A 12,034-nucleotide genomic window follows, 5' to 3' on the forward strand; every position below is an offset into this window, starting at 1 on the left:
AAGCAAACGTGAGAAGCAAGACGAATGAATGGAGGTAGCAGTCACGCCCTGACCTGGATGGCCCAGGCCAACCTGGTGTTGTCAGATCTTAGAAGCTAAGCAAGGGTCAGGTCTGGTCAGTACTCGGATGGGAGACCACCAAGGATCTCGAGGGTTGCTACGTTAGGGTTGCCAAATCGACTTACCTCTGCAGCGGGGGACTTTGTGCTGGCTCCCGGCAGCATGCACGTCACAGGGAAGTGACGTCATGACGCTGGGGGCGGGGCACAGTCATTTGAGTGGAAAACATAGCGTGCCCAGTGTGCCCAGCGTCATGCACGCGGGGGTGGGGTTTCCCCCGGGGGCCGATTCCGCGGGGGTGGAAATCGGACCGCCAAAGCGGGGGGGAAATATGCCCCCCTGGGGGATTTGGCAGCCCTATGCTACGCAGAGAAAGGCAACGGCAAATCAGCTCTGTTCGGTCTCTCGCCTTGAAAGCCCTACAGGATCGCCAAAACCCAGCTGTGACTTGACGGTCCTTTCCACCACCAGCAGTCAACACTGGAACACAATTCTCAGCCTTTTCCAGAACCCGCCGGCTCAAGCAAGCTTCATACCGCTGCAGACTGACTCTTTCAAGTGACTGAAATAATCTTCTTCCAACCTGCTTGACTGCAATAGGGAGGCGCCCTGACGTCTATGATGCAACGTTAGTTATCAAGAAGGAAGTCACAGCCTGACTGTCGAAAGGCCTTCCAGGCTCGGCTCGTCGAAAGCCGTCTGATGCAAGAAAGAGTGCTGAGTCAGTGCCTGCAGCGATTAGGCTACTTCTTCTGCCACTCAAAACTCTGCCCGCCTTTCCCGCTCAGTGAAATAAGCAACACCTTCCGGCGTCTGGGCAGAGACCCATTTCAGCTGCTGCAGGGGGGGGGGGAGTGTCTAGGCAGAACTGGCAACGAAACCACCAATCTCCTAGCAATTATGCCTAGCCAGATAGGTTCACCAACCTGATGCAGAAGGGGAGGAGCGGCCACTACGAAGCGAGTCAAACAAGATTCCTCTGAAATTAGCATGGAAGAGGAATTGGCAGAACAGTTCTTCCCGTGTATCACAAACTACCGCCCAACACGTGTACTTTTTGTCACTAGCACAGACATCAATCGTGACTGTGGCAATATGGATTTCTGCAGAATTTACACAGCAAACATTTTAGGAGGACACTTTGCTCCCTGCCCACCATTAAGCTCTGTACTGCTTGCATGTGGTGCCGAACTGGTTGGGGGGTATCCCATAATCTGGCAGGTCTGGGGACAATTTCCAGACCCATGGAAGCACCGCAATACCACAAGAAGGAGACCGTGTGTAGGTGGTCACTCCTTTCAGGGAAGCAGTCTTCCCCCTGTTCTAGAACCTATATGCATGTTTAAACTAGGCATGAAATGTGTCATCCAGAAAGCAACAACGAAAAAAAACAACAACAATAATCTGGCTGCCACTTACACACAAACGTCTCCACGTGTGTGCATAGATCACCGCACTTGGGGCAACGTAACTGGTTTCCGCCTTTGCCGGAGCTTCCAGAACTCGACTTTTTACCGCTGCCTTCACCAACCGTTTTCTAACGGAAAGAAATGAAACAGGATTTTAGAGTCAGGCTACCGATGGCTGATTTGTTGCCCCTCTTTCTGTCGTGTGCACTTGAAAAAAATTAAAGCTTATCTATTACAAACAAATTGGGTTTTCTGCTTTGGTCCTGCCCCCCCCCCCCCACCAGCTGCTCTTTGCGCCACTTTCCAACCCCAAGAGTGCAGCTAAATGTTCACAGCGGAGATAAGAGTCCTATCCCCATATACAGATCAAGATGGGTCGCTGTGTTACATCTGTCCGTAGCCGCAGAAAAGAGCCAGAGTCCAGCAGCACCTTAGGGTGGGAGCTTTCACGAGTCACTCATGAAAGTTCATCCCCAGCCACAAAAAGAGCCAGTTTGGTGTAGTGGTTAAGTGTGCGGACTCTAATCTGGGAGAACCGGGTTTGATTCCCCAGTCCTCCACTTGCAGCTGCTGGATGACCTCAGGCAAGCCATAGTTCTCTCAGAGCTTTTTCTTGAAAGAGCTCTCTCAGTCCCGCCTACTTCACAGAGTGTCTGTTGTGGGGAGGGGAAGGGAAAGGAGTTTGTAAGCCACTCTGAGACTCCAAGTGAAGGGCAGGGTATAAATCCAGTCTCCTCCTCCCCCTCCTCCAAATTTTGTTAGTCTTTAGGGCGCTACTGAACTCTGGCTCTAATCTCCATATATGTGCCAGAATTCCCCCTCCTCCAAATTTTGTTAGTCTTTAGGGCGCTACTGAACTCTGGCTCTTATCTCCATATATGTGCCAGAATTCTGCTTGCTTGCTAATAAGACTAGAAGTAACCACTCTCTTGAAGATGTCTCTCATTAACACGGGCAAAGAAAAATAAAATTAAAATAAAGGGGTCTGTTCAGCAGAACTGTAATCAGCACAGTAGATTCTAAACTTTAAAGGAACTTCTCCAAAAAAATGTATTAAGATTTAATCAGAAAAGCCTGTGGCGTTTACAGGGGATGCAACATACAGGAGAAAAGGGCCACGCCAAAGACATGGGCAAAAACAAAACACCCCTCCCCCCAAAAAAACAGAACAGCAATGGTGTAGGGAGAAGTCCTGCCCCTTGGCCAATAACAACTGAATAAAATAAAACTTTTCTTCCCACTGCATTGGGGCTCTTTTGATTTTAAAGGGGAAACCGAATTTTAACTAAAACTCTCCTGTTCAGTTAAGATGTCATGCCAAGCCATGGTCTTCAAGGCTTTAGAATACAAGCTGTCCAACAGGGTGAGCCCGTGGTTCAGAGCTGCTTGCCATCTTCCGTTTTCATAGCATCTGAAGAAGTGAACTGTGGCTCACAAAAGCTCATCCAGAAAGCAATGCTGCTAGCCTTTTAAGGCACCCCTGGATTTTTCTTTTATTTTGCTGCGACAAGGCTAACGTAGCTACACCTCTACAATCACCGCTGTGGAGAGACTCATTCAAAAAGAAGAGAGCGTAAAGTAAAAAAGCGTCCTAACCATTCTAAATTCTTTCTTTCTTTTTTTTTTTTTAAGTTTCAGGGACCTGAAATTGTCTTTTCAGAGGGAAATCTACATACCTTGCCGCTGTCTCCAGAACCATCTTTGCTTGCGCCGTCTTTCGAAGCAAAGTACGCCGGGGTTTCTGAAAAAGTCCTAAATGGAATATTTCTTAGAGATCGAGTTTCAAATGTTCCAATTAATCCCAAAACAGGAAGGTGCGAACGGCCACAGGTAATACCTAGAAAGAAGAAAAAAACTCATTGTTTGGGCTCACACCATAAAATCACAACGGCATTATAAACAGTCTAACCACAAGCCAGAAGCGGCTTTTTTCCCCGGGCTTAGTCTAGTGAACCTTATTTCCACGAATGCTGAGACCTTCTGCCTGTTTGGGGCATTTGCTTCCTGGGCAGCAGTCAGTTAAAAAGGTCTAGGAATCTGCAGCTTCCTCTCAGCATTATGATCATGGCTTTTAGGATCAAAGGATAAACTGAACTGGCTGGACGTTGAGCAGATTTTCAAACATATTACAAGGCTTGCCACATGAATGCGTGAAACGGCCTTACATTGAAGCAGACCCTTTGTCTATCGAAGGTCTGTACTGCCTACTTGAACTGGACACGGCCCTGCAGGTCCTCAGGCAGAGAGGTCTCTCACATCACCCACCACCTGATCCTTCTAACTGAAGATGTCGGGGATTGAACCGGGGACCTTCTGCATGCCAAGCGGGTGCTCTGCCACCAAGCCACGGCCCCACTTCTTAAAATACAGGAGGGGGAACAAAACTGTCACGCTGTTCCAAAACATGACCATACAAGAGTATTGCAGTGACTTGATGTCGCTGAGGGACTCCGATCCAGAGGCCCAAGAAGTTCATCTCCAAATCCATATGCACTGAGGAACATGCACTGAAGTGATTATTTGTTGTTGTTCAGTTCGACTCTTCGCGACCCCATGGACCAGATCCTGCCAGGCCTTCCTGTCTTCCGCCGTCCTCTGAAGTTGGCTCAATTTCATGTTCGTTGCATCGATGACACTGTCTAACCATCTCATCCTTTGCCGTCCCCGTCTTCTTTGACCTTCAATCTTTCCCAGCATCAGGGTCTTCTTCTCCAGTGAGTGCTCCCTTCTCATTGGGTGGCCAAAGTATTTGAGCTTCAGTTTCATTATCTGGCCAGTTTGAAGTGAAGAACCAGTTTGGTGCAGTGGTTAAGTGCGTGGACTCTAGTCTGGGAGAACCGGGTTTGACTCCCCACTCCTCCCCTTGCACCTGCTGGATGACCTTCGGCAAGCCATAGTTCTGGCACAGCTGTTCTTGAAAAAAGAGCAGTTTCTGTCAGAGCTCTCTCAGCCCCATCGACCTCACAGGGTGTCTGTTGTGGGGAGGGGGAGGGAAAGGAGTTTGTAAGCCGCTCTGAGACTCCTTCGGGTAGTGAAGGGCAGGGTATAAATCCAATCTCTTCTCTTCTTCTATAATGCCAGTTAAGGATAGTGGAGCTCTATGTGAACAGAGGACCTTCTGTTCCAGGAGCCCATTACCAGATCTGGCCATAAAACTCTGGAACAAAAAGATGAATTCTCTGAATCTGAGAACTCCAATTTCACTGGGATGAAGTTCAGGCTGAGAGTGTGAGGAAAACGTCACTTTATTCACAAGTCACTAATGAGCTCTCTTAAAAGCACTGATGACTTGAAGGAATTAGTCCGGGAGGGATTGTGTCCTTTGTTGCAGAGTCCTTTCCACAAAAAAATGTGTACAAGGGATGTATATGACAAAACTAAAAATTTAAACAGAGCACTGCGCACTTTAGCACACTGAACTATTCTAGTGCACTAAACAATTTCTTCATAAAGATTACACAATATGGAAGCAGACACGTACAAATATTACTACTGGTAACTGCTAAATGCTGCTGAAAAAAATGTTTAAAAAACATCAGTCTGATGGACCAGAATGCCTTTTCTCCTATCAGAATCACTTCGCTATTTGCGGTAATAATTATTTCAAAACTTTAAAATAATTATTCTTGACACACAGCTGAGCCATTCACAACAACTACGAGCACATCACTTCAAAGCGAAGTTCTCACTTTTTATCTTGACGATACTCCAGATGACTGGTCCAAAGAAAACACAGAACAAGACACTGAGAAAATGCAACATACTCAAGTCAAAACCTTGACTCCACCAGGAAAAAGACTTCCCAAAATAGTATCTGGCATCAGTAGTTATGATTCTTCCCTGATAAGAGTATTCCATATTTTATCCGTGCTTGGTTACAGCAAGATAACAAACAAAGGAATATACTGGGAATTCAAAGTATTCGAGTCCAAATATAACTCAAAAACCACTCAAGGTCAGATTTGAGTCCAGTTGCACTTTAAGAGACCAATGAAATTTTCAGGATATAAACTTTTGAGAGCAAAACCTCTCTCCATCAGAGCTCTGAGTCTCAAAAGCTTACATCCCGAAAATCTTCTTGGTCTCTAACGTACTACCAGACATGAATATAACTCTTCTACTGCAGATCATCACAGATATCCTCTGAAACACTATCAATGTATATGATGCACTCTGCCAACAGAAAATATTTCCTAGGATTTGAAAGCGTTCAGCAATTTTGATAGTTGGCCTGCTTCAGGTCTGCTTAAGAAGTGATGCTGTCAAACGCAAGGTAATGATGGATAAGCAGGCCATTGGATAAACTGTTCAGAAAGGGTTTTTTTTCTAACTTTTCATTGAAAAGCTTTTACTTCTCATTGATCAAAACTTTTCATCTTCTACAACTTGGCCCCACTGCTGGACCTCCTGATGGCACCTGGTATTTTTGGTCCCTGTGTGACAGAGTGTTGGACTCGATGGGCCATTGGCCTGATCCAACATTGGCTTCTCTTGTGTTCTTAACTTTGTATGATGGGATGGGTAGCCTCGGAATTAAAAGGTAATGGCTAGATCCTTTTGGTAAAAGCTTACTTATGTGTTAACCAGAACAGTTTGCGCAGTACCTTTTGTGCAGAACTTACAACCCACTAATATTTTAGCTGAATTTTATTAGCAAGAGCAAGGATTACAAGAACTCCAGTAAATAATTACGGGATAAAAAAAAATGCAACATCAGATCTAGAAGAGCACTGGTTATTTTTTCCAGTGGAACACGCAGGAAGCAGGTGCCACAGAAGAAGCCTAGTATATAAAGCTGGAAGGGGGACGAGAGGACCATTCACTCTTAGCTCAGGTATAGGGGCAAAGCCAGGATTGTTAAGCAGGGCAATATTCCACGACGGCTTTCTTTTGCAGTCCAGCTGCTTGCTCAAATGCACCTTGTGAAGCAACTGGGGGGACGACATGACAGAGGTTTATAAAATTATGCCTGGGGTGGAGAGAGTTGACCAAGAGAAATTTTTCTCCCACTCCCCAAATGCTAGAATGAAGCTGGTGGGCAGTCGATTCAGGGCAGACAAAAGGAAATAGAAGTTTACAAAGTGAGTGATTAAAATGTGGAATTTGCTGCCAGAGGATGTGGTGATGGCCACAGGGACAGACGGCTTATAAAGGGGGTTAGACAGGTCTATCAGTGGCTATTACCCATGGTGACTCAAGGGAACCTCCATATCAGAGCCAATAAACCTGTGAATCCCAGTGCCGGGAGTCAACATCAGGGGAAGGTCTCGGCCTCTATATCCTGCTATTGAACTTCCAGAGGAACTGCTTGGCCACTGTGTGAGACAGGATGCTGGACTGGATGGACCCCTGGTCTGATCCAGCAGGGCTCTTCTTCTCAGGGGAAGGCCTTGGCCTCTATGCCCTGTTGCTGGCCCTCCAAAGGAATGGGTTGGCCACTGTGTGAGACAGGATGCTGGACTGGATGGACCCCTGGTCTGATCCAGCAGGGCTCTTCTAATGTTCTTATCAGGGGAAGGCCTCAGCCTCTCTAAGTCCTGTTGTTGGCCATCCAGAGGAACTGGTTGGCCACTGTGTGAGAGAGGATGCTGGGCTAGATGGACCACCGGTCTGACCCAGCAGGGCTCTTCTGATGTTTTTAAAAGGTGGATTACTGTGCCAGTGGTAGAAATTGGAATAATGAAGCAGGAGTGAGAATTCTTCTAAGTAAGGACGGAGTCCTCTTGTTGAATTCAGGTAGGGAGACCCACAGCTGAAACCCTTACAATCACGTCTGTATAAACCTATACAGCCCCTCAATTCCCACACAAGTTATCACTTTAGAAGATACTTTCTGAAGGCAGAATATGGCTAAATGAGAGCATGGTGTATCACCATTTGAAACTGGATGAGTGAAGCGTTACACATTTGTGGTCAGCTTGGGCTGATCAAAGACTTCTTGCCAGCAGAATCTTTATTCAAAGGTTTTTGCTCTTTATCTTTTAAAAGCCTGTCTTTGAGATGTTGTGTGTCACGACAGGTCAACTTCCACAGGTCAGTATGACCTCCAGGAATAACAGGCAGAAGCTGCCTCCTCCCATCGTGAGGACACGACCCCCAGACGCCGTTCAGAGAGCTTACGCAATACCCTCTGAAGGCCCAAGGCTCTGGCCTGGAAACGTTGCTCTACTGAAGTGAATGCAACCCCTGGCCTATATTACAAAGTCCCCACCACCACCCCAGGAAACACATTTACAGATTCTTTTGTAGAAGCACGGAGGATAGAAGCTTGAATCAGGTAATAGTGGAAAGGGGAAGAAGAGAAGAGGAAGCAAAACAAAGACAACAGTGAAAACACCAAAGTCCGCAATTTTTAATCTTTGCAATCTGCAGATTACGCAACAAGATGTTTAGTTGATTAACAAGTGACAGCACACTCGAATCAGCAAACTGAGAATTAAAAGCACAAGGATTTGTTCTGGAAAGCGAAGATGACATCGCTTTAATAATCAGCAAAAGCTTGACTTATACCTAGAGATGTGAAGGCCCGGAAAAAACCCTGAAGCCTTTTTTTGTTTTTTCCAAAAAATTGGAAAAATTGAAAAAAGAAAAGAAAAAAAAATTGATTATGGAACATTTTATTTTAACATGATGAATAAAATATTTTAGGACAAGGTGTTCAAATAGTTTCCAAATCATTTCTAAAAACATATCAGATTGATCTAATTTCTGTGCACTGAGGACAAGCAAGTCCTAGGTTACAAACTGAACTCTCCAATGCAAGAACAAGATGCATTTCTTCCTTTAGGAGGTGCTATTGTCACAAGAAAAGAAAAAGGTTTCAGTTTTGTTTTTGCATGTGGGTGGGTATTCTGTTCGTAACAATTGTTTGGATACACTATATTTTTAATATGCTAGTTGTGATAATTTCATGCCAAGTAAAGATGTCCATAGTCATATTTTATGTTCCTAAAGTAACAGAATGACTTTCAATCTGGAAAAGAAAAAAGAAGTGCTAATGTAGCATTTTTTCAATTTTTCCAAAAATTTCCATTCCCCCTCGGAAAAAAACGGAAAAAAACCCAATTTTTTTCCTGAGCTTCAAAATTTCCGGAAATTTTACATCTCTACTTATACCCTGCTTCGCTTCCCAACTGGGACCCAAAGCAGCTTACAAAATCTTTTTCCCCTCCACCATTTTATTCTCAGAACCGCCACCCTGTGAGACAGGTTAAGGTGAGAGAGTCATCTAGTGAACTTCTATGGCTACGTGCAGATTTGAATCTGGGTCACCTAGATCCTAGTCCAACCCTGTAATTACAACACCACAGTGGTTAGCAATTGTTCTTAAACTGTACATTTATCCATCGTAATTGTAACCTTCCATATTTGAAAATGGCAAATGCGAATGGGAATGGGTAGAGAGCTTTACTCAAAAGGCAAATCAATGAAAACTTTTCTCTTGTTTACATCAGTTTGCATAGCGACTTCTAAGTAGTTCACTTGCATGAGCTCAAGTTCCAGACTGAACGATCTTCATTATTCAGAGGTAGGCTAACAGCCTTCAAGTGTCAGCACCAATACCTTGCAGTATGGGAGGAAGGATTTGCATAACCCTGTTAAGGCAGGACACTGTTTACAAAGGCAGACTATAAATAAATAAGTTGGTGCTGGTATCACACAGCTGCTAAGGGTCCTGGGATGCTTGGGAGAAGAGTGGGTGTATGAATAAACAAATAAGCAAGCAAACAGACGCAAAAGAGCCAGAGCTGAGATCTGTGAGGTCCCCTGTTCAAGCCTCAATGCGAGCCACTCTGCCCATTGACCAGACAGAGACTGTATTTATTTACTCTACTTATACGCTATCCTTCTGCCATTATATTCTGGGCAGTCTATAATCCAAAACAAGTGCCTGAAGCATAAAATTAAGAGGGAAACGGGCAGTAATAGAGCCCGGCATGTTTTGCCGGTTAGAACAGTGGTACCAAAACCACAGAAACCCAATTCCTATCTGCAACATAAGGATCCAATTTATTTATTGCATTTACAGGCTATTCTTCTGCCTGTGAATCCAAGGCCACTTACAGCTCGGATACAATTGCTGGCAGAATTAACAACATGATATAAAGAGGAACAGTAAAGCACCAGTGTAGCTGGATGGCTGGTCACAACATCGGTACCATAGCCATGGAGTTGTGCATGCAACTTTCCACTGTACCAAAAGGCTCAATGGGTGCCCTTGGGCCTGTCACAGTCAGCCTCACAGGCTTGTCGTGAGAACAAAATGGAGAAGGGGAGAGAGAGAAGCCACATAAGCCACCCCAAAGCTGAGGCCTCCTGTAGCAGCAGAACTCCCTTTCTCACAAGACAAGATCTCGTGGGCACTCCATGAAACTGCAGAGCGGTCGGGTTAGAACGGATAAAAGGAAGTACTTCCTCACCCAAAGAGTGATTAACACGTGGAATTCACTGCCACAGGAGGTGGTGGCGGCTACAAGCATGGACAGCTCCAAGAGGGGATTAGATAAGCATATGGAGCAGAAGTCCATCGGTGGCTATTAACCACAAGGTATAGATAGGGACTCTGGGGCAAGTGATGCTCTGTATTTGTGGTGCTGGGGGGGGTCAATAGTGGGAGGGCTCCTAGTGTCCTGGCCCCACTGCTGGACCTCTTGGTATCACCTGGTATTTTTGGCCACTGTGTGACAGAGTGTTGGAATGGATGGGCCATTGGCCTGATCCAACATTGGCTTCTCTTATGTTCTTAATAAAATTCGAATCCGGTATCACTTACAGAATTTTCCAGGGTCTAAACATTTGTGAGTTAACACTCACTTCATCAGATACCCCTTCGTCAACCCATATATATTTGAACAAAGTCTGAGTCCAGCGGCACCTTTAAGACCAACAAAGTCTAAGTCACGGTACAAGCTTTCATGTGCATGCACACTTCATCAGATACTTAAGTGCTTGCTTAAAATATTTTGCACATGAAAGCTTATACCGTGAATAAAACTTTGTTGGTCTTAAAAGTGCCACCGGGCTCAAACGTAACATGTCTACCCCACCTGTATCCACATTTGAAGAAAGTTTGAGTCCAGGGCACCTTGAAGACCAACAAAGTTTTATTCACGGTATAAGCTTTCATGTGCACGCACACTGAGTGTGTGTGCACACAAAGGCTTATACCCAGACTTATAACTCTGTTGGTCTTCAAGGTGCCCCTGGACTCAAATTTTACTCTATTGCTTCAGACCAACACAGTGAGCCACCTGAGTCCACAGATAGATTTAGATATATTAATAGATTCAGATATTTGTGTTGTCATTGTTTGTTGCATTTCTTTAAAAGGTTACACACCTCGCAACCCTCCATGAGGCACTCTGGGCCCTTTGCGGAAAGGGAAGCAGCACATATGTCGTTGTTGCCTTTACTGTTTTTGCAACCAGAGACATCAACATCAAAAGCAGCACACACAACGCTCCCATAAGCAAAGTAACTAACACAGACGAGACATACACGACTGGCCTACCTTCCAGGGCTGCTGTCAGGCATGATAATGTCAGTTGGTGCGTGGAAAACACTATGAGTAGGCTTAAGCAGGAACTTTTCTTGTGTGTGTGGAGTGTACCTTAACCACCCCCTCCCCAGAGGATTCTTCTCAGAGTCCAGTGTTCCCTCTAAGCTGAGTTAGTGTGAGCCAGCTGGCAGTTTTTTTAGCCTCCGGCTCACACATTTTTTGTTCGAGCTCAGGAAGGAGGGCTCCAGAGCCAAACTAATTGATGCAGGAGCCAAATCGCTCACTCACAACTTTAATGCCGGTAGCTCACAAAGCAGAATTTTTGCTCACAAGACTCCACAGCGTAGAGAGAACATCGGAGGTGACCAGTGTTCCCTCTAAGCTGAGTTGGGGTGAGCCAGCTGGCAGTTTCTTAGCCTCCGGCTCACACATTTCTTGTCTGAGCTCAGGAAGGGAGGGCTCCAGAGCAAACTATTTTACACAGCAGCCAAATCGCTCGCTCACAACTTTAATGCCCGGAGCTCACAAAGTAGAATTTTTGCTCACAAGACTCCACAGCTCAGAGGGAACATTGGGACTCCAGGATGGTGACCCACAAGCAGTGTTCCCTCTAAGCTGAGTTGGTGTGAGCCAGCTGGCAGTTTTTTTAGCCTCCGGCTCACACATTTTTTGTCTTAGCTCAGGAAGGATGGGGCTCCAGAGCCAACTAATTGACGCAGCAGCCAAATCGCTCGATCACAACCAATGTTCCCTCTAAGCTATGGAGCTCTGTGAGCAAAAATTCTACTCTGTGAGCTACTGGCATTAACGTTGTGAGCAGGAGATTTGGCTGCTGCATAAATTAGTTTGCTCTGGAGCCCTCCTTCCTGAGCTAAGGCAAAAATGTGTGAGCCGGAGGCTAAAAACCTGTGAGCTAGCTCACACTAACTCGGCTTAGAGGGAACACTGATCACAACTTTAATGCCAGGAGCTCACGAAGTGGGATATTTGCTCACAAGACCCCGCAGCTTAGAGGGAGCATCGCCCACGAGGGAGAGTGGGGGGGGGGCCGGGGGCGAGGAGGCCT

The 12,034-nt window shown here is 45.7% G+C and overlaps 1 protein-coding gene across 2 annotated transcripts in view; it reads right to left on the minus strand.

The window, feature by feature from the left end:
- The window catches only part of CLPX (caseinolytic mitochondrial matrix peptidase chaperone subunit), a 52,621-nt gene that overhangs the window by 40,335 nt on the left and 252 nt on the right, over positions 1–12,034 (minus strand). For both annotated transcript variants that reach the window (XM_015412015.1, XM_015412014.1), the window contains exons 2-3: positions 3,146–3,306; positions 1,480–1,597 (exon numbers count right to left, since the gene is read on the minus strand). In XM_015412015.1, coding sequence (XP_015267501.1) covers positions 1,480–1,597; positions 3,146–3,306 — 279 coding nt within the window. The remainder of the gene's footprint in view (positions 1–1,479; positions 1,598–3,145; positions 3,307–12,034) is intronic.

The sequence above is a fragment of the Gekko japonicus genome, unplaced genomic scaffold (assembly GCF_001447785.1).
Source record: "Gekko japonicus isolate JY-2015 unplaced genomic scaffold, Gekko_japonicus_V1.1 scaffold864, whole genome shotgun sequence".
Lineage (NCBI taxonomy): Eukaryota > Metazoa > Chordata > Lepidosauria > Squamata > Gekkonidae > Gekko > Gekko japonicus.